Genomic DNA, 24813 nt, shown 5'->3' on the forward strand with positions numbered 1-24813 from the left:
GAGTATACACACACACACACACGCACACACACGTACGCACACACGCGCACACACACACACACGGACATCCCTGTAAGTAGTGTGTATATCTTTATATTTACCAAATACAATCAAACTCCCTTCACCAGGAAGTTTCTATTCCTTCTCTTTTCATCAGAACTTGATGAGTATTTTTTCAGTGATTAATATGGTCATGTACAGATGTTATTTTTATATTAAATCATCTTTAGATTACTGGCATGAAATCAACTAGGTAATACTGTTTTTCATATGTTCTTTTTAAATTTGGTTTGTTGATGTTTCATGATTTCATGTTGCTCCTTTTAAATATTTAAAAGTTCTTGAAATCTTGCCTATAAGAAAGGGCTTTTCTCTAATAAAACTTTTTTCCAGCTTGTATTAGCTTTTACATTCTATTGAGGTCTCATATTAATTTATACATGCTTTTTTGAAACTTTATGCTTTAGTTAAGATTAATGTTATAAAGTAGGTCACTTTTATTCAAGTTCTCACATTATCACGCACACTCCAATATTATATAGGTATCGTTGATATGATTGGGCTATATTTGTTTGTTTTTGAGAGTTTAAATGAATGAACTTATTTAAAAAATGTTTATTGACTATCTATTCTATATCTAATTCTGCTCTGGATGCAAAGTTTACAGCAGTGAAAAAAAATCCCTGTTCTAATTACACATCTTGGTAATAGTCTTAGCATCAAATGATGGTCCCAGGACGGAAACAGAACTTCATTATGATGCCCACAGTTCATGAACAAACTCTTTGCTCGTCATTTTGCACCTAGGACTGATAAAACACCTTCAGCCAATGACAAAAGACATTTGACTTTCTGACCACTTGAGACCATTTTTTTTTTTACAAATTACTTCCATAGTTTCTTTTTATTTCAGTTGTGCAAACAGGAAGTATTCCTCGTCAATTATGTTACAGATAATTCAAATATAAAATTGTTTGCTATTATCTATACACAAATCCTTTCAAGTGGCTTGTATAAATTTTCATTTTGTTAATATACAATGTGAATTTGAATCACACTATGAAAATAGAACAGAGATCTTATTTCCATAATAAATGGAATGATTAATGATTAAGGACATGTTAGTCTTGATTTATATTTAGCAAAAATAGTATTAGTTAAGTCTAGCAATTTTTCTAATAACTTCGAATATTAATTTCTGTATTACATTTGTTGACTAGCTGACAGTGGCTTTAGTAAATTCATTCTAAAGAAGCTCTTAGCAAGTATATACAAGATTGCATTTTAGTTTTCTAGTTTAAAACATATTTAAAAATCACAGTTAACCCCCAAATTGTCAGAGGGGTGGCAGAAATATTAGGCCCCCATGCAGAGACATTGTGCTCTGGAGGAACGAACTTGACAGCCTGCGCAATGTTGGAGTTCACTGACGTGAAACCGGCGTCATTGATGGCCTGAATTACAATGTAGAACATGGTGCTTTTTCCCGTTTTCAAAGTTTCTGGTTTGAATTCAAACTTTTCTTTTGAGCCAGCTTCTCTAGGTATCAGGCCAGCAGTATTCACTAAAGTAGCGTTGCTAAAATCTTCTTGGAGATCCTGAAAATGCTGACTCATTCTGATGATGTATCTTTGCGCTGGAAAGGAGACAGAGAAATGTGTTAGAGTCGGGTCTCTGCACTGCACTCTGCGCCTGCCTGCATAGGAGTTACCAGCCTTGCATGCTGAGCTTTAGTGATGGAGAGCCCAGAACAGTTTGTGTCTGGGTATCCTATCTCACTGACTTTAAAGACAAGGATAGGAACAGTTATTTTAAAAATATCCAGTCATAAAATCTGAGAAAAGCTAATTTAGTTTCATTAATACCAGCTTTCCACCATGAGCCCAGGTTTCTTTTCAGAGAGACGTAGAAAGAGCTGAACTCAGTTTTAAATTATGGCAAGGGACACACAATGTTCATGTGCAGTAAAGACCGTGAGCATCTCTTGTGACTTTTTATTACGTTGAAAGAACAGTAACGGGGTGGGGGTGGGGCACCCAGTGAAAGACAAGCGGAGAGCAGCTGAGGGTGAGTCAAAGGGCGCAGAAGTGATGAGCACTAATTAATTACACGTGTGCTCGGGACCCGGTCCGACCCCGACTGGCACCTTAAGTTTATTCCTCTCCTCTATTCTTTTTTTAAATTAATTTTTAGTAGTTTATTATGTGCATGGGTGTTTTGCCTGCATGTATGTCTGCACCTCATGTGCTTATCTGCCGTGAAGAAGGACAGAAGAGAGTCTGGAGTGACAGATGGTTGGGACCTGCCTTGTGGGTGCTGGGAACTGGATCTGAGTTCCCTGTATAAACAACCGTGCTCTTGATTGCTGAGCCATCTTTATAGGAGATTGGGGGGCGAGCACATAATCTTAAAGACTGATTTTATAATTTTAAGATAAAAATACGGAATTTTTAATAAAAATTTTAAGTTGGCTAATTCCAAAACATTTCAATTTTTACATTAAAAATAAATGAATAGTGACCTATAGTAGAGACCCAATACATATTACTCATAAATGAGACACTGGAAAAACTTTGGGAAAGAATGCCAATGAGATGGCGCTGGGCTTTGATTCTACATGGACGGGCTCTGTGGGAGCCTTGTCAGTTTGGAAGCTCACCTTCCTGGACCTGGGGGGAGTTGGGAAGACCTTGGACTTCCCATAGTGTAGGAACCCTGACTGCTCTTTGGCCTGGAGAGGGAGGGAGTGGGAGTGTGGGTGGAGGGGAGGGGATGGAAGTGGGAGGAGGGAAGGAGAAGGAAATTTTTAATAAAAAAATAAAAAATAAAAAAGAATGCCAATGAGATTCCATTCAGAATACCTTATTTTTATTTTTTAAATAAACAACCCTTATGCATATTATTCTTATCTGCTGTGTAAGTATGCGCCCCTTACAAACCCAGTGAAACAAAGAACCGGAATCATTTCCTGGCAACATGTTTTGTAAGTATCTATACAGAAATGTAATACTGTCAATAATTTAATTTCTTACATACTGAATACTGTAAAACTCAGCACCAAGCTTACCTTTTCCTTTGTCGAGGACCTTGCCAGGGGCCGTCCAGGTAAGGTGGATATGATCTCCTTCAAACTCGGCCTCCAGATCTGTGACTTTACTGGGTGGAAACACATTGGCGTGGTTGCCACCAGGGGGCGCTCCAGACACGGTAAACGACCCTCCAGAGGCTAGTCTGCTGAAGTCTTCCACGGGCACTTCCGCTTCTTGGATTTCAGGTCTGGGTGGATTCATTATAATTTTGCCTACAAAAAATACCCCAGATGTTTGTATTTCTCATATTGTCTGTTCTTTATCTCATGCTGATCTTACAGTTGTTCAGGGCTCATGTAGACTGACAATACCCATTGAAAAGTGAGAGAAAAGCTTATTTTTATATCTATCATTTTGAAGTGTGCTATGATAAAACTAACTTTTAACCTATCCTAACCTACTCCTTTTGCATGAGTTCTTTGATGACAAGGATTCATCTGGCTCCCTAGCTCTAGCATTTAGCACAGGGCTTGTTTCATGAGCTCAGGAAATGTATTTTATAAATGAAACAAACTGAGGAAAATGTTAACAAAGTATGTGGAAAATTGGTTTATGCTGAGTCCACCAACTGAATATGATTTTGAATCCCAAAGATGATTGCATAATTGTATGCTTGGGTTTTCCACACATATCATCCCCTTCAGTGTTTGCTTTATGTAATTTCCTGAAGCAGGTAGCACATTTCTATTTTATTGCTACTTACCATCTTCGATATAGCCAGGCAAATATAAAGACTTGCTCTGCTGTCTTAAACTTAGTCTGGCTGTGTTTCTTCTTGCCTGGACACTCACTCTCAAGCTGTATCTTCCATTTCCATGATAATCTGTAAAATATCTTGAGTAGATGCCATCATTTTGAACAGTATCAGCACCTTGATAATGAAGTACAATAATCAGTCATGTAGTAAGTTAAAATGAAAACAGACACTTTTTGCAGGCCTTGCTGGTGTGAGTTTATCAGTGAGTGCAGGATAGTTAGACCTAGAGCATAGTCTTTTGATTCAAAGTCTGGCTTGATTATGTTCTAACTCTGTCATTTTAGAAAATATAACTTCGTTATTTTAGAGGCATTCAATTAACATTAACACTTACTTTTATTTCACAATAGAAAGTTGTTCAGAAAACTGAGGACTGAAAAAGACATTTAGCAAAGTAGCAGGATACAGAATCAACATAAAAAAATCAGCAGCCAACTTTTGTGCAACGACAGTATTGTGGCCACTGAGGCTTATCTGAACTGCAATTATTACTGACTGAAGAGTCAGTAGCTCCCCCTTATGTCGACAATGAACATGCTTAGAAAGAAATAGGGAGCCGGGCGGTGGTGGCGCACGCCTTTAATCCCAGCACTCGGGAGGCAGAGGCAGGTGGATCTCTGTGAGTTCGAGACCAGCCTGGTCTACAAGAGCTAGTTCCAGGACAGGCTCCAAAGCTACAGAGAAACCCTGTCTCGAAAAACCAAAAAAAAAAAAAAAAGAAAAAAAAAAGAAAGAAAGAAATAGGGAAAACAATGCTATTTCTAAAACCTTTAAAAATACTCAGGAATAAAACACTGAAGAAGGAAATGAAAAAAAAAAAAAACACCTCAACATGGAAAGACCTTCCATGCTTACCCAGCAGCAGAATCAATACTATGAAAATGGCTGCATAGCCAGAAGCAATGTACAGCTTGATACAATTCCAATAAAAAGCCCAATGACATTCTTTACAGGAATACAAAAAGTAATTATAAAATCGACATGGAAACAGAGAAGACCCAGAATAGCCAAATCAATCCAAAATAAAATGAACAATGCTGGTGATATCACCATGTCTGCTAAGTCCTAGTACAGGACCACGGTAGTGAAGCAGCATGCTACTGCCATAAGAGATACAGACAGACCAGTGGAACAGCAGAGAGGACAGCATTAAACCCACACACTGAAACCATGTGATTTTTGACAAGGATGCCAAACACACACATTGAAGAAAGATAGCCTCTTCAACAAAGAGTACTGGAGCCTGGACAAATCCATGTAGAAGAATGAAACAGGAACACTATTTTTTTTGTCTTGTCTGAAATAAATTCTGAGTAGATCAAACACCTTAGTGTAAGATCTGAAACTCTCAATCCGTTGGAGGAGAACGCTTCAGGATATAGGCATATGCAAAAGAACTTTCTGTGAAGGACACCAGTATCTTGGTAATAAAACCAAGAACTTACAAATGGAACATGGAACTAAAAAAATTTCCGTATGGTAAACAACCAAATGAAGACTGCCATGTGGAAGAAAGTCTTTGGTAGCTACAATCTGACAGGATAGAATGTATAAATAACTCAGAAAAGTACCAAAATAGACAGCTCAATAAATGGGCTGATGAGGTGAGCATACAGTTTTCAAAGATGAAGTGCCAACAGCCATGGAGAAGGGTCATTGACCATATGAAGAGTGTCCAGTACCCTTAATCATTAGGAAATGCAAATCAAAAATACTCTTAGATCCCATTTTCCCCTTCTCATTTCATCTAGGTCAGAATGTTTATTATTAAGAAAACAAAAGATTAAAAAATGCTTACAAAACATGCTTGTGTGTGTGTGTGTGTGTGTGTGTGTGTGTGCGTGTGCATGTGAAGGGAGCAGAGAAAACTCTTATATAACACTTTAGAGTTGTAGATTAGTTGAGTCCCTATGGAAATCAGTATGAAAATAGCACGACTGTATGACCCCTCCATATCACTCCTAGGTGGACATCCAAAGAGCTTCAGAGAGTGTCTATGTTTATTGTGGCACTATCATAATGGCCAGGCGACACAGTCAGCCCAGGTGGCTGTTGGAGGATGAACGGATAGAGAAAAGGTGGCACATATACACAGTATACACAGTAGGTGGTCAGGCAGCATAGAGAAGAGTGAAGCTGTGCCATCTGCAGGAAAGTGGATACCAGCTGAGATTGCCATATGGAGCAACAGAAACCAGATATAGACAAAACTCCATATTTTCTCTAATTTGTAGATACTGGAGTTTTTTTTTTTTTTTTTCAAGACAGGGTTTCTTTGTAGCTCTGGCTGTCCTGGAACTAGCTCTTGTAGACGAGGCTGGCCTCAAACATACAGAGATCCGCCTGCCTCCGCCTCCCGAGTGCTGGGATTAAAGGCGTGCGCTACCACTGCCCAGTGATACTGGATTTTATGTAGATAAATTGTCTATATCTGAACGTAGATGTGAGACCAGGATAACGAAGGGCACTAGTGGGAGAAGTAAGAGAGAGAAAGGAGGGATTGAAGGGTGAATATGGTTAAAGTATGGAATATGTGTGCATGGAAAGCTATAAGTATGTAAAATATTATAAAGGAAGCTTACCAAGACAAAGAAAGTGTAAGTAGATGGAGAGAGCTTCCGCAAAGCACTAACATTGGTGAAAATGGAAAAATTATACTTTTAATTTCCACAGGCAATATGAAATTGATAATGGACTTTAACCAAAATAAACATCTAAGCTTGTTTTAAGATAAGCAAGTAAAATGTTTTAAAGACATCATTACTCAAATCGATTTGTAAGTATACCAAAAAATGTATTGACTCTGAAGTTATAGAATCCTATAGGAGAATTTAAATCCAGTGGTGTTGATGCCGGTTCCCATTACCTGCCCCGTTGTCCCACAGCTCCAGTGTGACTTTATGTTCATTTTCAGCTTCTATAATGGCAGTGACACTGGCTCCCAGGACAGGCAAGAACCCTTGGCTGACTCGGGCGTAAACAATCATCGGGCTAGGGTATCGCGCTGTGTCTTGACTCATGTGAGCAGTCGCGATTATTGGGGGCTTGGTAGGACTTCTCGCTCGAGTGGTCACTGTCACTGTTAGCGACTGAGGTATGACATCTGAGAGACTGTAAGCCCAAGTACCTGTCTGGAAAAAAATTTCTTTAAGAGCTTTGCTAATAATTTCCTGCTACTTGGGATGCACAATTATTTGGAAATTTGAACAAAATAAAAAAAAATTGGGGGGTACCGGCGATGGAACTCAGGCTTCATGCTAAGCACGTATCTTATGATTTTAATATGATTGTTAAAAAAGAATGGATAATATAGATTTGAATACTTAGGTAGCATACTTAATTTTTAATGAAAAGTGCTACTGCCATTGTTTTAGTACTGACAACGTAACATGTCTATTTCTTAACACAAGGGCGGACTGGTTAATGAACTGCAGGGAAAAGAACAAACTTACTTCTGCGATGCCTGGTATTTGGAGTCGAGCAGAGTGCATATTCAGCTCATTGTCTTTGAAATCTGAGGTTCTGTACGTTTTCCCTTTCGGATCTTGAAGAACGATTTCTGGCTTTTGTGCTGTCCAGGTGACAACAAAGAAGGTGTCGTTGCCAACGGAGCTGTCCACCAGCACTGTACCATTTACTGGCTGTCCCGCTGCGATAGTCAAGGCTTTGCTCTCCAACTGTGAGAGATAAAAAGCAAACACAGAAAACCCATTTGTTATTTTAAGTAATGGGATTTTAATATTTAGGTAGTTCCTGGTAATTTAAAAATTCATATTTAAGGTTCAATTACAATGACACAGAATTAAAACACTTTCCAAATTTCTCTCTTCCTCTCTCCCTCTCCCTCCTTCTCCCTCTCCTTTTTCTTCCTCCCTTCTCTCTCCCCCCCCCCCCCCCTTCATTACAGTGGCTATAGTGACCCAACACACTAAGGTTGTAGCCTGGAAACAATTCTGTTCCCTCAGACGATGGCTCTGTTTCTGCCACTGAATTTAGTTCTAACTAAATCTGTATGGTTCTAATAAAACTTGAGATTCAAAGGCTAGGGTGAAGACCCCTGAGCTACCCCCCTGCCCACTAAACTCCTCCCTGCTACTTCCTGTCAACCAGTTGCTAACTCACCTCTCTGAACCGAGGTTAATTTTATTTAATCAGCGCAAATGCAGCACATCTTTATGTAGTTAACAAGCGCAGCGTGAACAATCGCAACACATCTTTGCCTGGTTAAACAAATATTCCACAACACACACACACACACACACACACACACACACACAAAGACTAGAAGAATGCAAGAGAAAAGGTGTTTATGTCATATAAAAGAAAATTCACAAATGGCATTTTTTAACAATGGAAATATTTTTTATGGCAAAAGAATGATTTATTAGAGAAAGAACATGTAATAGCAGCATAGTAGGAATTTATTGCAACTAAAGTATTTTTACAAAGTGCTGACCTGCAGAGCCCGCTGAGAGATGCTGCCGCTGCTGGATGAAATCCCACTGAAAGCGTCCATCAGGGCAGTTAGGTCTTTGTTGGCATAAAAACGCAGTCCTCCTAAAGGGGAGTTTACATAGGAAAATCAAATGTGCTATCCCCCATATGCTTTAAAATCCACTCAATTTCCTTTTTACTATCAAATTAAAATGACATTTATTTAGTGTGTGTGTGCCTTTTCGCGTGCATGCATGGAAGTCATAGGACTTGTTGGAGTGGCTTCTCTCCTTCCACCGTATTGGTTGGACCAGAAGTTGAGCTGAGTTTGTTACTCACTGACCTTTCTCACCAGCCCATGTGAACTAAACACTGTACAAGAGATGAGATTTCAGAATCTGATGGACTTTCAGCGGATCTCTGAAGTTACTGTAAACTCATATTAACCACAATCCTACTAAAAATATGTAAGATAAAGATAAATTGAAAATGTAAGAATCAGGCAAACTTCTTATTTTATGTGAGCTAATCGTCAAATGTAAGTGCATTAGTCAAACTGACCTAAGTACCCAGTGGTTTTATAGAAAGTGAGACTTGAGGTTGCTCATAAGAACCAGATGCTTATTTCTTAGTTGAATCAAAATACACGTAGACATTAGAGGATGACTTTTTTTTTTTTTTTGAGACAGTAGTTTTTCTGTAGTTTTGGAGTTCTGTCCTGCTGTCCTGGAACTAGTTCTTGTAGACTAGGCTGGCTTCAAACTCAGAGATCCACCTGCTTCTGCCTCCCGAGTGCTGGGATTAAAGGCACGTGCTACCACCGCCCGGCTTGAGGATGACAGTTTATAATACATTAAACATGGGCAAAATGCAGAAAATAAATGATGTTAGTGAAAAAAGATTTCTTGGGTGTGAAGCGTTAGGAAAGAATAGATCACAAAGGGCAAGAATTAGACTAGCTCCTGCCAGAAACACACCAATCCGTACATAGCAACTATAGCTCCTGCCAGAAACACACCAATCTGTACATAGCAACTATAGCTCCTGCAGAAACACACCAATCCGTGCATAGCAACTATAGCTCCTGCCAGAAACACACCAATCCATGCATAGCAACCATAGCTCCTGCCAGAAATACACCAATCCGTGCATAGCAACTATAGCTCCTGCAGAAGCACACCAATCCATGCATAGCAACTATAGCATAGCAACCATAGCTCCTGCCAGAAACACACCAATCCGTGCATAGCAACTATAGCTCCTGCAGAAACACACCAATCCGTGCATAGCAACTATAGCTCCTGCAGAAACACACCCATCCGTGCATAGCAACTAAACTAATAAATGCTGCAAAGGCAAACTGGGAGATTCTTGAAATAACCCGGGCAGGGAATTGTGAGTGCTGGGCTAGGCTGTGACAGGAACACTGGATAGAAAGGGAAAAATACAGAAATATTCCAGACTCAGATTTTGTGAGATGGTGGGAGCTGAGCAGAATGATGGGCAGTCCTGATCAGGGTTTTAACTGTGGTCTTGAGAAAATCATTTATAGCCTACAGTTTCCCACTTCCTCATCTGAAATATGACATGTCTAAATCTTTACTATGAGGTTGAATGGTACTTTGGAATTGAGCAAACATTTTGGACTTTTATTTGAGTAACCATAGAGACAGAAGCTTCTGTTTAGGGAGATGGATAGAAAAGGGATAAAGAGTGAATGAACAGCAGGTACTGAATAATTGAAGAAGTCATTGTGTGAAGAAGTGGAGAGAGAGGAAAGAACTTAACTCGAAGGTCAAGGAAGAGACAGAAATTAGTCTTAAGAAGGGGAATTGTTAACAGCTTCGCAGTTTAGGAACATCTGTCCAAACTCAGCTTCGAAGTTGTACCTGTCATGGTTGACAGAGTCTCCAGTTCTTTGGCAGCATCAGGCCCCAGAGCGATGGTGTGGATGACGGCACCACTGTGTTTGACCTCCTCAAAGCAGGAACTTATTTGATCATCTTCCCCATCTGTTAGCAATATGATCTCAGAACCAGAAGTACTTTGGCTACTGGAAGTGATTACCTGTGGAAAAACGGTGTGTTAATTACAGGTTGTCATTTCTGAATAATAATAATAATATATAATAATAATATAATAATAATAATAATAATAATTTGAGAACACACATGTTTTTTTATATTCTCTTTCTAAGCTGAATTGATACATGGAAATGAGTAGAACGCTAGACTTCTCAGCACTTTTAATCCTCTAGATATATACATTTTGGCTACTCAGTTGAGGAAAAACAAATCAATAATAGCTGCTGCCATATAGTAGTTACCTATTGAATATAGGTGCCGCTATCATCCTCTGGATACTTGATGAAGATACAAGACTCCCAGACGAATAGCATTTGCAAAATCATAGCCAAAGGTAGGTGAGCAAGATTGAATTATTTGTTATGTGATTTTCTAATGTGTTCTATCTGGTTACTGCTAAAGAATTTTATGATTTTCCAAACTGAAACAAAACCAAGCAATTTTGGCTTATCATGAAGGAAGAGGTTGATAAATTTTCAATCATATTTTCCTGACTTCTCCTACCAAGAATATTAGCTAAGAGTCTAGGTGGTTTTAGAGACCTTGGTTTTAGGTATCTTGAGAATATTTTTTAATTTATTTTTTTAAAATATGAACTATTATGTTTTGTCTCTCCTGAGACTTGCCCAAATTACCCCCCCCCACCACACTATAAATTGTTAATGCCATGATCAAGTTTATAGATTCTAGAGATCAGGTTCTGAATCCTAGATTTGATAATTGTCTTATGATCTTGAGATTTTATTACTCTAAATTTCATCTTCTTTTTCTGCAGAATGATCATAGTAATATTACCCAACTCCTCAAAGGATATAAGATATTGCACCTAAAGCATTTGCCACAGACAGTAATGTAGTATACAGTCAACACATAGCTATTTTTTTAATGATTCTGAAAGTGATACACTTATGTATTGATAAGATTTTGTTAAGTAAAAGCTGTTAATAATATTGAATGTAATTTGCCATCATCTGTTCAGCGATAAGCTTTGTAACCAAAATATAAGGTACAATAAAATTTACTAAGGGAAACACACACACCAATTTATACATGAATTTGAGTATATTTGTAATATATATATAGTACTCATATTTTAGAACCAAATAGACATCATAATTATTTTCATAATAGCAAGACTTGGTAAACATTTATACAGCTTACACATTTGTCAATATTAATAACCATATGATCTGGGTTTAGGCAACCGATTTTCAATATTGAATTCCTTTCCCAGCATATTTCAGATAATTCTCAGTAGAGTGAGCATCTCTGGTTTCTAAAGCCAATCTGGTTTTTGACAAACGGGAGCCACAAAGGAAGTTGAGAGAGACAGTGAACCAATGGTCTGCAGAGAGCAGCGGTGAGAACTTTCACGAGTGGAGGATGTGTGGAGGAAATGGTCTTCTGTCACAGTGACTCAAAACATGACTGCAAGCACACTGGCCTGGAGGCTAACTTGGGGGAAGAGAACTAGACCAGTGCCTTGACCCCTGAGGACACTGGTCAAAAGGAACTCCTCATTGTTACATTCACAGCCATAATTTCGTCTATATCTACCTATGTTCATTGCATGTTGTGTGTGGAGCTACTGTTCTCTATCTCTGGATTTTCGAATGTAATTTAAATTAGTATGTTATGACTTTCATGCATACTGTAAAGTTGTCACTGATTCCTTCCTGTCCATTCAACGGCATTATCTCCCTGGCCTAGAAACTCTATCTGTGAGAATTTAGAGACATTATGGAGCTCCTCAGGGAGGTGATCATTTGCCCAAGGAGATTTCACCTCAGCCACTCCCCCGTGCCACTTCATCTCAAGATTTTATCAATGGCACAACTGGACACCGAGAGGCTATGGCTGTAATTAATAGTTGGTGAAGCTACATTTTTTTTTTCTTCCAGAAAGGCGTTTTCTCATTTAGATCAGAATGTTATTAAATGCTGGAACTCTAAGTTCATGACCTATGTTCAAAGCTATATGAATAGTATGGAAAGCAATAAGTAAATGGCAAATTATACTACATTTAAAAGATTACCTGAAATCCTGCTTTAATTCCACTGCAAATTGAAGTTCCACCCGAAGCTTGCTGTGGGAGATTTGCAGTGATCTTTGGATAGTTACTACTGTTAGTTATTTTTGTTAGATAATTTTGGATTCTGGCCTCTTGGTCAAATGTGACTAATCCAACCATAGATTTCTTTTCAACAATTTGAGTCAAATAAAGTTCTGCTGCTTGATTCATCCGAATAAGACGGTTATCCTGTAAGAAAAAGATGTATGAACAACCACAGAGTCTCTTTAAATCTTGCCAGAACCTGGTAATAATTAATGGGCTTTTAAAAAACTTTACCTCTTTTATATTATTGAAAAGTTTGAAATGTTTAAACACCAGTTTTTGTCTGTGAAAGCCTTCCAAGTCTATGCCGTTTTAAAATAGTTATCTGTTTGGAAGTTTCAGCTGAGAAAATGATTTTTTTTTAAAGTGCACGAGAAGATGCTCAATGGCATGTATTTTTATAAACATATATTTTAATAACTTATTTATTTTTACTTTTATGTGCATTGGTGTACATATATGTCTTATGAGGGTGTCAGATCTTGGAGCTACAGACAGTTGTGAGCTGTGATGTGACTGCTGGGAATTGAACTCAGGTCCTCTAGGAGAACAACCAGTTCTCTTAACCACTGAACCATCTCTCCAATCCAATGGCATGTATTTTTAAAAAGCAATACAATGAAGATTTCCAAAATTTCCATTAGTAAGAAATTACTTGAGTAGATTATGGAACACTGTTCACATGATAAAACCTCTAAAAATCATGTCTGTGCTCTTGATGGGATATCGCTGCTCCTAGAAGGCCTAGGTTATTAAAAACTCCAGTGCCAGGTGTGGGATCCCCTTATGAGTTTATGACCAAGGAGGTTCCAAAGGCCCAAACAATACAGGTCATTATCATTGCTTTGGGCTGTCTCCCTCCCACCCCGAACTAGGCAGCACACCTTGGTTTAAAACACAGAGAAATTAAACTGGAGATAGGCAAGAAGCATCTTCTCTGTTGGATAGCTTTCATGTTGCCAGGTATACATAGGACCCTGGGGAAAAAAGTCAATAATTGTCTTATTCAATGGTGGGCCCTGAACACTACAATGTCCACCTGCCAAACAATGTGCCATATGACTGTTGTGGGTTTTTGATCAGATATGAGGCCCTTTCCACAGGAGAGAATTTGTGCTTTGTACTGCAAAAATGGTCATGAACCCAAGGCTGGGGTGGCCAAAGGCTGTACTGGGAAACTACTATCAGTTTTGCCAAGTGTACATATTATGAAATATGTACATTTTAGCCTTCTAAATATGTCTATACCCATAGATTAGTGCTGCCTTCAGAGTCTTAACTTTTTAGGTCATCATAGCGGCTTCTTTTTGCAGTGGGAAGTGGTTAATTCTTAAGTCATAACTGGTCGAAGTGCTGAGAGGAAATGAATTTTGAGTGAATGATCAACCCTAAGTGGTTGATCTGTCTACCTCCCCAGTCCAGGAAACACAGCAGGAGAGGAGGTGGAAAGAATGCGAGACACAGAGCTGTGAACAGTGTCCCGATAGCCATGGCCATTGCACGGATGAGATCAGCGGTTGCCTGACAAGATCAAGCCCATCAGCAGCTCGGTACGGAAGGGGGAGGGCCCATGCGGAGCTACGGGTAGTGGGCAGTGAGTGGCTGCTGGGGACAGGGGTTCATATTCCTTCACAAGTAGCCACTAATAAATTGCCTTTGCTTTTTATAGCTAGTGAGTTATTCCTATAACACCCATAAAAGTAGTAGGGGTATTTGTTGATATGGAGAGAGAAGGGACAAGACAGGGTGGTGGGGTGAAAATTTTCAGAATACATGATTATGAAACTATGACAAAACCAGGCCACCTATGGCTCCATAGTGTGACAGTGTCTTGAAAACAAAGAGACAAAAACCCCAAACTATTTAGTGTTAGAGTTTTAGTATGTAAAAGGCCCTGGGTTCAATTCCCAGGAACTCTCTCTCTCTCTGTCTCTCTCTGTCTCTCTCTGTCTCTCTCTGTCTCTCTCTGTCTCTGTCTTTCTCTCTCTCTCTCTCTCTCTCTCTCTCTCACACACACACACACACACTCAGAGATATACACCACACTGCACCACACAAATTATTTTTCATGAAATCACTTTTTATGAGGAGTGCTTATGGTATATTCCATAAAAGTTGGACTACAAAATGCCTAAACTATAACAGTTTTGTGGAGGAAAAACAAGTGCAGTATTGAAAAATCAAGCTGGGATGCCACACTGAATGGAGAAATTACAGCTTCCCTTTCGCTTATTTCTTTTCTGAAAGTTAAGGTGTAAAAACGACCAATAATCTATAAATCATAAAACAAAAATTTGTTTTTAACTTATTCTAGTACTTATTTAGGTAAAAACCATTGGGCAGGTATTCATTTGAACATTAATATGCATATTTATGTTAGTTTATTAGAACTAAACCTAAAAATATTTATGTTAGTTTATTAGAACTAAACCTAAGGATAAACCGTAGTTCAATATTTAACTTAAATACTTAATTTAAGGAATCCAGTAAAAAGTGCTTACATTGTTCATACTTCCAGATTTGTCCAGCACCAAGCAGACTACTCGCTGTTTGGACTTCAGCAATGAGAATGCAGGTGGAGGCGGTGCTTCTACTCCTTCCATGGGAGAGGCATTCCGGAAATCAGCAGACTCCTTGATTACGTCCCACGTGCTTCTGCGGTTGCACATTTTATTTTGCAGGTTTGGAGCTTCCGTATTGTGGGTTTTTTCTGTGCAAAATTCAACCACCTGAAAAAAAAAAATCAATGAATGCACAATATTGTAAAAACTTGTAAGGGATCACCTTCTTTTCCAGAGATGAAGTTAGCTGCCGTGTGCATCCTGAAGAGGATTTGTCTCCTGATGAGAATCACTTTGTGATCGATTGTTTGGGCACCCGTCTTACGTGCTTGGGGTGGAAGTGAGCAATGCCATCACCATGTGCAGTTAACGCGTTTTTGGAGATTTCAAAGTTAGGTCGTCAGTGAAGATTGGGGGCTGCTCATGTGATTAAGTGAGTTCCTTGTTTCCTCACCTAAACTTTTGAGGATCTCCCATCCTGAATGAAATTTAAGGGAAGAGTATTATGGCTCCTGGTAACTTCTGTCCCCTAAAAGCAGCATAGGAGAGATGGCTGTTTTTATTGTCTATGCCGCACACCTCCATAGTTAGCCCAGAAACTTGAGGACAGGCACTAGCGATCTAGTTTGTTATCATTAGTGTTGATATAAACAGTACCCTTGAGAGATAATAAAAGCGTAAGAGATGTAGACATTTCTCTGAGAGATGAATCGCACTTAATAATTCTGCCAGTGGAAGTTTTTATTACTATAAACACCGAAAGTTCTCTAGGTTTTGAGAACCTGGAGGAAGAAGGAAGAGCATCCTCATAAACAAGCGCAGTGTCCAGAAAGGAGACATCCTACAGTAAGGTCGCCCAAAGTGCTTTTAATAGTCATTTCATTACTTTAGTCCCCAACACCACACCTGCAGAGTTAAGCTCAGATACAGACTTATGGGCATAAATATATGTGTGTTAGTTTAAACGTCTAAATGCACATTTACATTGTGAGAGTTTGTTTCTGACATGGCTCAGATTAAAATCTCCCAAAATGGGGTTGTATTGGATGGGGGGGGGATGTGCATGCAAACAAAGCAGTGCTTCGCACCACTTCCGGGTGTGCACTGTCTGTCAACCTGGCCCCTCTGCCCCTGCCATGACCATTGTCTGAATCAAGTCCCTCATCTGTCGATGGCTGTGGCGTCCCAGCCTGCGTTCCTGTCTCACTCAGCCTCATCTCATGGCATCCTTGCCTCCGCATCGTATCCATTCCTGGGAGAATTGAGCAACCCTCTCTTCATTAGAAAACATTAGCTTTGTAAGTGCCCATTTGTAGGCTCCGCCCCATTTCCCGCCTCCTGCTCTGCATGCATTCCTTGCTTCTGTAGGACTTCTTTCCTTCTCTAGACAATGCCAGAAACCTTCACCTGAATTCCCATTCACCCTAATGGTAATTTTGCATAAATCAGGAAAGAGAAATTCTATTGCAGGTTCCCATTTCCCTAAAATTATTCTAATGAGCATTAGACTCTTCAATGACTACGACGGAAATGTTCAGACGGTTCTCAACTTGTACAGTTGCACGGACCAGCTCTACCTTGTCCTACTTTTTGTCAGTCTGTTTCACTGCATATATTTCTCTCCCTCTGACAACTTTGCCAAATTCATACTCATTTTCAAATCCCAGCTAAAAACCCATCCATTCAGAAGCCACATTCTGACCTTTACAGTAATACTGCTTCCTATATCTGTGTCTCTTCCTGCTTTGTTTTAAATTTTTCTCTCAGTACTCTGACTGTTCTCCTTCCATTACTTCATCAGAAAAATTTATCTTTAATTCTTTACTTGATGTCGACTCCTAACACAGCACTGAGCTTGAAACAGAGAGGAGGATGTTAAGGGAAGGAATGCACGGAAGAGAACATTCACCATTTCATGTCAAAGTCATGTATGCGCTGAGTCTGAGCTCAGAGCTCAGGGTTTTGTATGTGATATATTTAATCTGCAGCATGATGGTTAGAAACTAGTCCGGTGCTGGATAGGATATCTGGTTAAAGTACAGTACTTTTTCCTGAGTAGCATCTTGTGGAATCAGCATCCCTGTATATATGCTCAGGTGCAGAGCTGTCTTCCTTACTGCTTGGGTCCCCATAGGCAGCAGAAGTTATGTCCTCATAGATTCATGCCTTGACAATGCAGGGTTTGGAACAGGCAATGTGTTCTGCTCATCCTCTTGTGTCAGGGGATTTCTTGTCTGTTTTGGTGTTGAATTCTTTACTGATCTAGACTCAGCCAGGTAAAGTGAACTGTCCTTAATCCTGTGTCGGATATTTCCTGAAGGGAGATCCACTTAAAACCTGGGCTAATTTACAAGTTTCAAAAGAGAGCTTCAAGTCTATAAATTGACTTGAACTTTCATTATTGCCTAGATGCCACAGCAATTTTTAATTCTATCAGTGAGGTAGTATTTGTTGGTAATAAGTTAGTATATAAGGAATTGCTTATTTTAATCAAGCTGGTCTTATAATTTAGAGATGTAACTTTAATTTGTATCTTAGTACTTTCTTATCTAAGATATTCTTACATTTGCATGAACTTTTACTATGCAAATACGTTATGTTTATATGAGTTAGGACTGGATAGTGTAGCAAAGGAAATAGCCGACAGTAAACAGACAACCTTCACCAAGACAGAAAACACAAACAGTCTACAACAAAGATTTGTGAATTTTTAAGAAACTCAAAGAATTCAATGGCAAAATTGCCCAGCAAAAACATGATTAAAAAAAAACATGATTGGATCATCAGATGATCCAAATGGGAATTTTTCAAGAAATACATGCAATGGCTGGTAGGTATATGAAAAGGTGGTCACGGTCAGTAACCATCAGGTAAGTGCAAATGAAAGCCACAGTGAGATATAGCCTCACTCCTGCCAGATGGCTGAAATAATAAAAGACTTTAGAGAATGCTGGAGAGGGTGCGAGATGTATATCCAAAAAAAAGGAGACCAGTGTGTTTCAGAGATAACCAACGTGCACGTTAGTCCCAGTAGTCAAAATATAAACTCAACTTACAGAATCAAGACTTTGCATGAACATGATGGAGTCCTTGGCAGTCTGGGATTTGTCTGGGAAAAATGTACATTTTGGTTCAAGCAGTCCTGTCTTTGAATCTCGCCGGCATTGCCTTGCTGTGCAGCTGCGTCCCCGACATTGCTGGACCACGTTTCTGCCAGAAACGTCAGTGGAACATCTATGGGAAAAGAATTGGGTTACTTTTGTGGGGCTAACAGTTGAACCCTGGGTCTGTGCATCTAGGGACGCCCTCTACCACAAAGCTACACCCTCAGCCCCAGTTTTGATGAGCCCTATCCTGTTTTTAAGTTGAACCTAGGGGAGTCAGCAATAAAGATCAATGTTCCAAAACCCTTTGTTCAGTGGCAACACTGCTTGATCATGTACAAACATTTTATTTTGACAAAAGTAGGCACAATGATTGCCAGTACATACCCCTGACTTTAGTAAAAACTGTATTTTCACTGCACACTCTTAAACATCCATTGGCTTCCTGATACAATCAATAAATCCATTTTCTCTGTGGTTATGGGATAAGACAGTAATTTCAAACTTAAATGGATATCATAAAGATTAAATTAGTTAAGAGTTACAGGGGATTTTTTTAAATGAGGAGAGGAAGTCTAAATATATTTAAAATATTCTTAAATTTTCATGTATAAATTACATGGTTTTAAATGTATAGTAATTTGTAGTTTACATTTTTATAATGAGTAAGTTGATTATAAAAGAATTGGAAGAACAGTGCATCAAACCAATGGGTTTCACGTTAAAGATAATTGTCAGATCCCTGTCAGAGGTTAGGGTAAAATAGGAAAAGGATTCTGAAAACTTCTTTATATGTATAATTTCTTCCTATTCATACTTCGTGACATTAGCTGGTTACACACATTTGTTTGTACTGCAAGGACAACGGAGGCTGTAATGCTTTTCAAGAGAGGTGACTCTAGGGTTGGCCCTGAAGCTTTGCTTACTCATGGTGAGACTCAGAGTTTCTGCGCCCAGTATAGGGAACTCAGAAATGTGGGCTTAGAGCCTGCCTTTCACCAATATCTATCTTTTTATGACTGATTACAAGGAAATGCATTCATGTATAATGTTTTAAATACTCATCATTTGATAATCCTTTGATGGTTTTGACTTTGTTAGAGAACTACAAAAGCAAAACAAAGCAAAATCCACTGTCTGAAGGATCTTTAACTCTACTGGGAAACTCAAAACTTCTTGACAGCTAAGCCTGGTTAGCCGAAGTCTGCGAGAGGCGCATGTGTACTCTCTGGGCACTCTCTTCCAGGCATCTAACCTCAAATGGGAGGAGCAGAAAGATCAAGCCGAGAAATAATTAAGGTTGAGTAGGCATTGTCTAGTCAAGGGGTAGTTTTGTGGTGTGACAGTCGGGATAGGAGGCCGCGCTGAGAGCAGCCCAGCCTGTGTACAAGACTCCAGGCAGCTCGGCACACTGCACACCGCAAAGGGACAGGATTAGACGTTTCTCTATTGCCTGATCTAACTGACTTTCTCTCATAGCGATATTTCCTCCAGACACTGATTCCTATCGTTCTCAACATTTCTTCAATGTCCTAAATTTTTGCTCCCTTTAATTTAAAAGTCAAATTAAACATTTTACCATACACAGGGCTTGATTACATGGACCCCAGAATTGTACTCAAACTACCCAACCCAGAGAGCTGAAAACATAGGCAAGAAGGCATAGAATCAGTTTGGGTTACATTGTGATACCTTGTTGCTTCGAGAATGTTCTTTCTGGACATGTAGAAGGGTTGGTCTGTGTTATATTCATCAAATACTCCCCACCGGAGATGGGCCCACTCATGGACAAAGACTCTGCCTGAGAGAGAAGATTGTCATCTGTAAAACTGTGATTAAAATAACTCAAGTATGATTTCCATCTACTTTAAATTCCTTGCTCATCTGCTAATCTGAGCTGGAGACCTCTAAAAATCAACATAATTCAATTGCTCCAAAAAAAGATAAAATAGAATGAGACCAACAAATGACTCATTTAATTGTCAAATTTGTATATACAACAGGTTGATTATAATTAGTATATTTCTAAATGAAGGTATTGTTTAATGCTTGCTTTTCTTATAGTCCTGGACATTAATAGCTGTTGTTTGCTTTTCCCCAGTGGAAATAAGAAGTATAAAATAGATATTTCTACCTCGGGGTCCATAGATACGTAAATTGTCAGTCAGTAGGAAGTTTGGAGTGAAGTGTATGTACTGCCCTCTGTCTCCACACTGTCCATATTGAAGTGTGTAGGGATCATCTCCATGTTTCAGATAAGGGTCAGCAACTATGACATCTGCCTAAAATGCAGAACAAACCCGTAGTCAGATTTCTAGAGGGCTAGAAACGAGATTTTACAAACAAGGATCATCTCATTTATACCCATAAAAGCTAAATTACTAGTTTTATTCCCAACATGATTAGCATTTATCAAAATGTACAAGTATTCATCTGTAAAAGGCACAGGAAGCAGGATAGGAGGGGGATGTGACACCTACTTTGTCATATGATTCTCGTTTCGGCATTAAGTACTCAGATTTTGACTTCCAGGTCATCGGGACCAAAATGCTTACATTCCTGAAATAAAATCTTCTTTTGCTGGCTTCAAACAGGTAAGTAGAGGCTTGGGTTATCATTTCCTGACAAAATTAAAAGTGCCTTGTGGTAAGAATGTCGAAACAAAACTAGCAAGAATGTCTCTACCTAAACCAGAAGAAATAGATGGGGCCTCTTCTTCCTCAAATATGTTTGCATGGAGCAACTGAAAGAGTAGAATACATTTTACTGAATCTCTCCAGTCTATAAATTCGTTCCCATGTGCCCAAAGCCAACTTTGATTCTCACTTGCCCTCCCTCCAGCTAGCAGTTAGGGTGGAGGTGGGGATGAAGTCTCTGGATGAGATATAAAGGTTATTATGAGCAGAAGTCTTTAGGTAAGTTGTTTATTTAATCAATTTTCTTAGAATTGGGTTGTTTAAAAAAACTGGTAAAAGTTTGGTAACATTTGTATTTGATGTTATTAGAATTATTTTTGTTTTATTTGTAGTTTTCAACTAAGTAGAGTTTATACATATAAGACTGGATTATAAAAACATCTTTCGAAAACATCATGTATAAATATGAATCTACATCACTTCCATCCTTACCACCCTCTCCAACTTGCCCCATAACCTCTACTCTCCCTACAAAATTCATGACCTCCTTGTTAACTATTAGTTACATATATATATATATATATTTCTACACATCCATCAGAATATAAACCTACTGCATCATTCTAGTGATGGAATCCACGAAGATATGCAGTAATGACAGCTGGTGTTTCTAAGGCTACACACCAGAGAAATTAATTTTCTGATGGAGGTTAAGTTCTTAAGCAAGTTCATATGAAAAATATTGCCTATAAATAACTGGCTGTTTCTATCTGCGATTCTTGTGTTATCCCACGGTTTCTCTTTATAAACAGCTTGGGACTTGTCCCACAAATCCCTGCAGTGTATTTCTCAATTTCTGGGTACTGTTTCCCTGTGTACTGATTGAAGGATGACTTCTTTTTTTTTTTTCGAGACAGGGTTTCTCTGTAGCTTTTTTAAAGCCTGTCCTGGAACTAGCTCTTGTAGACCAGGCTGGCCTCGAACTCACAGAGATCCGCCTGCCTCTGCCTCCCGAGTGCTGGGATTAAAGGTGTGCGCCACCACTGCCCGGCTGAAGGATGACTTCTTACGCTATATTTTCTTGTATATAAAATAAGCTCCCATAGTCCAGTCTTTGTACCATAGACTGACTGATAAGGCAAATTGGCCAGACGAAGTCCTTGTGGAGAGAACATTCACAGAGTGTTGCAGTCATCTGACCTTGCTAGATCTAAGTCCTTCAAAGACTTATGATGAATTAGGGTGGCTTTGCAGGTGTCTGTCCTTGTTATATCATAGTCCTTCAAGAGATTAATAGTGACTTCTCTGCTCTAACTCAAAATTGCAACTCATGCTTTGTTTACAACTTACACACCAACTTCCGATGCAAGATCTAACTAAGCTCAGTTTACTAACTGTTTACCTTCACCCCTGGATTTTATGTGAATAACAGATAATTGACCAGCTGGTTAGCTAACCCAGTGTGAAAGGGATTTAGCATTACCCTGAGCTCTAAGGTGGAAACCAGCTCCGCAACCGTCAGATCTACGAAACAGTTGTCCAGTCTCTCAGCCATGAACAAAAAGTTACTAGGGTCCACTCCCTAGGCTCTGAAACGACCGAAAAGCAGAGAATGGATCCTTAAATCTGAAAGGTTCCCTTTTTATGCAGCCAGCTTTTGGTGAAACTGCGGATACAGATCAGCGCTGCTTGCTCTCCCTTTCTTTACTCAGGTTGCATGGTTACATACTGTACCTGGCTCAGCTAGAAGCAGATTCCCCACGCTACCCTCACCCCGTGGAAAAGCGGCGTTCCGGTGCTTTTCTGCTCCTCCACCTCTGTTTTAAGGACCACAAAATATTAGCCTACACTATTAGTTACACTTAAGAAATGTAAAATAATGCATGTATTCTTTGCCCTTTTCTTAGATCTTTTAATGGCTTAGTTTCCTCCCTTTGTAACCTGTAGCAGCCCCCCCCCCCCCCGAGCCCCTTAAGGAGGTAAGGGAACCTTTACCGATGCAGCTACTATGCACTGCAGCTTAGCTGGTAAGTTTTGCTGCTGTGACTTTAATCATTATCCTCAAAGAATGCCCGTGTCCCTGAGAATTTGCCATGTAGTTTTTTTTTTTTAATTACTAACAAGTTGTTAATGAATGGATAGATGTATTCTTGGGTATCGGGAATAATAAAGAGCACACAGAATGAAGAACATTGGCCCTGCGTGTGTGAAGTATACTCCTCCCTCCACTCCCAGGAAGTTTTCCTCAGAGGAACCTGGGTAGGGGTTGGGAGCTGGTCTCTCAGCCCTTCCATTCTAGGATTGCCGGAGTGCGAATGATAAAGATCAACAAGACTGACTTGTTTCAGCTGTCTGCTTGCTATGATCCTAAAAGCCAATCGTTCCATTGATAGAGGACAAAAACCCCGTGTTCCTAACCACCATGGAGATCCGGAGAGGATCTAAGAACGAAGTACATTATTCCACAAATGATTTTATTATACAAATGCATTTAAGAACTAACCAACTTCAAACATGTCTAAGGCTTTCTTTAAGGTAAGATAGGTAAAGATTCTAGATTTTCTAATAAGACAGCAACTGCTGGGGTTTAAGAGTATATTTGCTGTATAGAGTTTGTCAAAGCAACAGCATTAAGATAAAATATGAGAACATTTCTCTACTTGCTCTAAATCTATTACCTTAATTAGTTAATGATTTACTTAGAGCTTGGACACTGATTTTAATGTATAATAAAAATATAAAGCTAAGCAGATGCTCATCTTGACTATAGGTAATATTGCAGACATGACAAACACAGCCAAAGAGGCCTTGGGTAAAAAGAATTACTGACATGCAAATATGCAGATAATAAAACCGTTCTTACCTTTATGCTTTGGATGAGTCTTTCATCTTCTGGTACACTGGGGTTAATTGCAACGACCACTCCCTCGTACCCATTGTTGTTGAGATGGACCATGGAGCTCTGTGCCTCCTGCAGGAGATGCAGGCTGAGGAGCAGAAGGACCTTCAGACCTGGCACCATGTTTGCACATGCTAAGTGAGGTGGCCGCACAAGGAGGGTATTTATGTGTTGGCTCCACTCAGGAATTTGGATCGCGACCAGAATATTTACATATATTTGATAGAGAGAAATACTGATATCAGTTGGTGACCTGCCTTATCAAATCTCCTCAGTCATTAAGTGACATGGGTATTGTGGTGAATGCACGTATGGTAGTTTCTAAGACAGCGGACAGTGTGGAGCTGCTACAAAGCATTGCTAGTCAAGCTCTGTTTGCATGAGTTTGTTTGTACAATTGTGAGTCTTCCAGTGCTAAAGGGGGGAATGAAGAGTCCCTGAACCTGCCAAAGACTACCAGAAAAACTGGCTACTGGGAGGGAAACCATGGCATTTTGGCATGTTTCTGCCTCTGACTGTTGATGGTATTCCACTGTGCCAGCCCAGGCTTGCTGCGGCCTTTCCTGTAAAATCTTTCCATATTATCTGTCCTGGAGCATCTAAATGTTTTTTTCAGCTTCCCTGAGTCATTGTTATTGTATTTTTTAAATATGTTTTTTTGAAATGTCCTATGGCCTTTCCTGTGAAATCTTTCTGTATTATCTGTCCTGGAGCACCTAAGTGTTTTTCAGCTTCCCTGAGTCATTCTTATTGTATTTTTAAATATATTTTTTGAAAGGTTCTGCATTTTATTACCGGTCAAACCGCCAATTTAAACACGACCAGGTCTCCAGGTTAAAAATGTTCAACCCCATCTGGTAGGATTGATCAATGGCCGTGACCCCATGTAAACTCCCAGTCTTGCCATGTGTGATTTCTCCAGGCCCAGCTTGGCTCTTCTCCAGGGGCTTCTCCTGATTTTCTCGCCAGTTTTTATCCAAACCCATGGAGGACTACGATGATTTTGCTTTTGTTTCTTGGTTGGGAATCACTTGAGTCTGAGAGGAGCAGCGAGAAGCCGAGTTAAGTTTATGGCCAATGATGAAGGAGGAGAGGAGCAGAACCTGTTAGTATAGCCTGTGTCCACCGATTAT

General features: G+C 39.4%; 1 protein-coding gene across 1 annotated transcript; it reads right to left on the bottom strand.

Annotated features, from left to right (window-relative positions):
- Positions 1–1082: 1082 nt before the first annotated feature.
- Positions 1083–23803, bottom strand: LOC119801060 (calcium-activated chloride channel regulator 3A-1-like). The gene is made up of 14 exons (XM_038311510.1): positions 23645–23803; positions 20626–20766; positions 20280–20427; positions 19838–19946; positions 18098–18275; positions 14982–15209; positions 12400–12624; positions 10170–10347; positions 8303–8403; positions 7299–7523; positions 6713–6977; positions 3793–3960; positions 3068–3301; positions 1083–1636 (listed from the first exon to the last, which is right to left on the bottom strand). Exons 1-14 carry the CDS (start codon positions 23801–23803, stop codon positions 1293–1295), a joined length of 2703 nt encoding a protein of 900 aa, XP_038167438.1. The 3' UTR covers positions 1083–1292.
- Positions 23804–24813: the final 1010 nt, after the last annotated feature.

Source organism: Arvicola amphibius, chromosome 14 (assembly GCF_903992535.2).
Source record: "Arvicola amphibius chromosome 14, mArvAmp1.2, whole genome shotgun sequence".
In the NCBI taxonomy this organism is placed as follows: domain Eukaryota; kingdom Metazoa; phylum Chordata; class Mammalia; order Rodentia; family Cricetidae; genus Arvicola; species Arvicola amphibius.

Bases quoted from the DNA above. Each gene is read 5' to 3' on its own strand.
- LOC119801060 (XM_038311510.1), bottom strand. From the start codon at position 23,803: ATGGTGCCAGGTCTGAAGGTCCTTCTGCTCCTCAGCCTGCATCTCCTG. The intron at 20,428-20,625 runs GTAGGTGTCACA...TCTGCATTTTAG, and splicing joins AACGAGAATCATATGACAAA to GCAGATGTCATAGTTGCTGA. The intron at 8,404-10,169 runs GTACAACTTCGA...ACTCCCCTTTAG, and splicing joins GACTCTGTCAACCATGACAG to GAGGACTGCGTTTTTATGCC.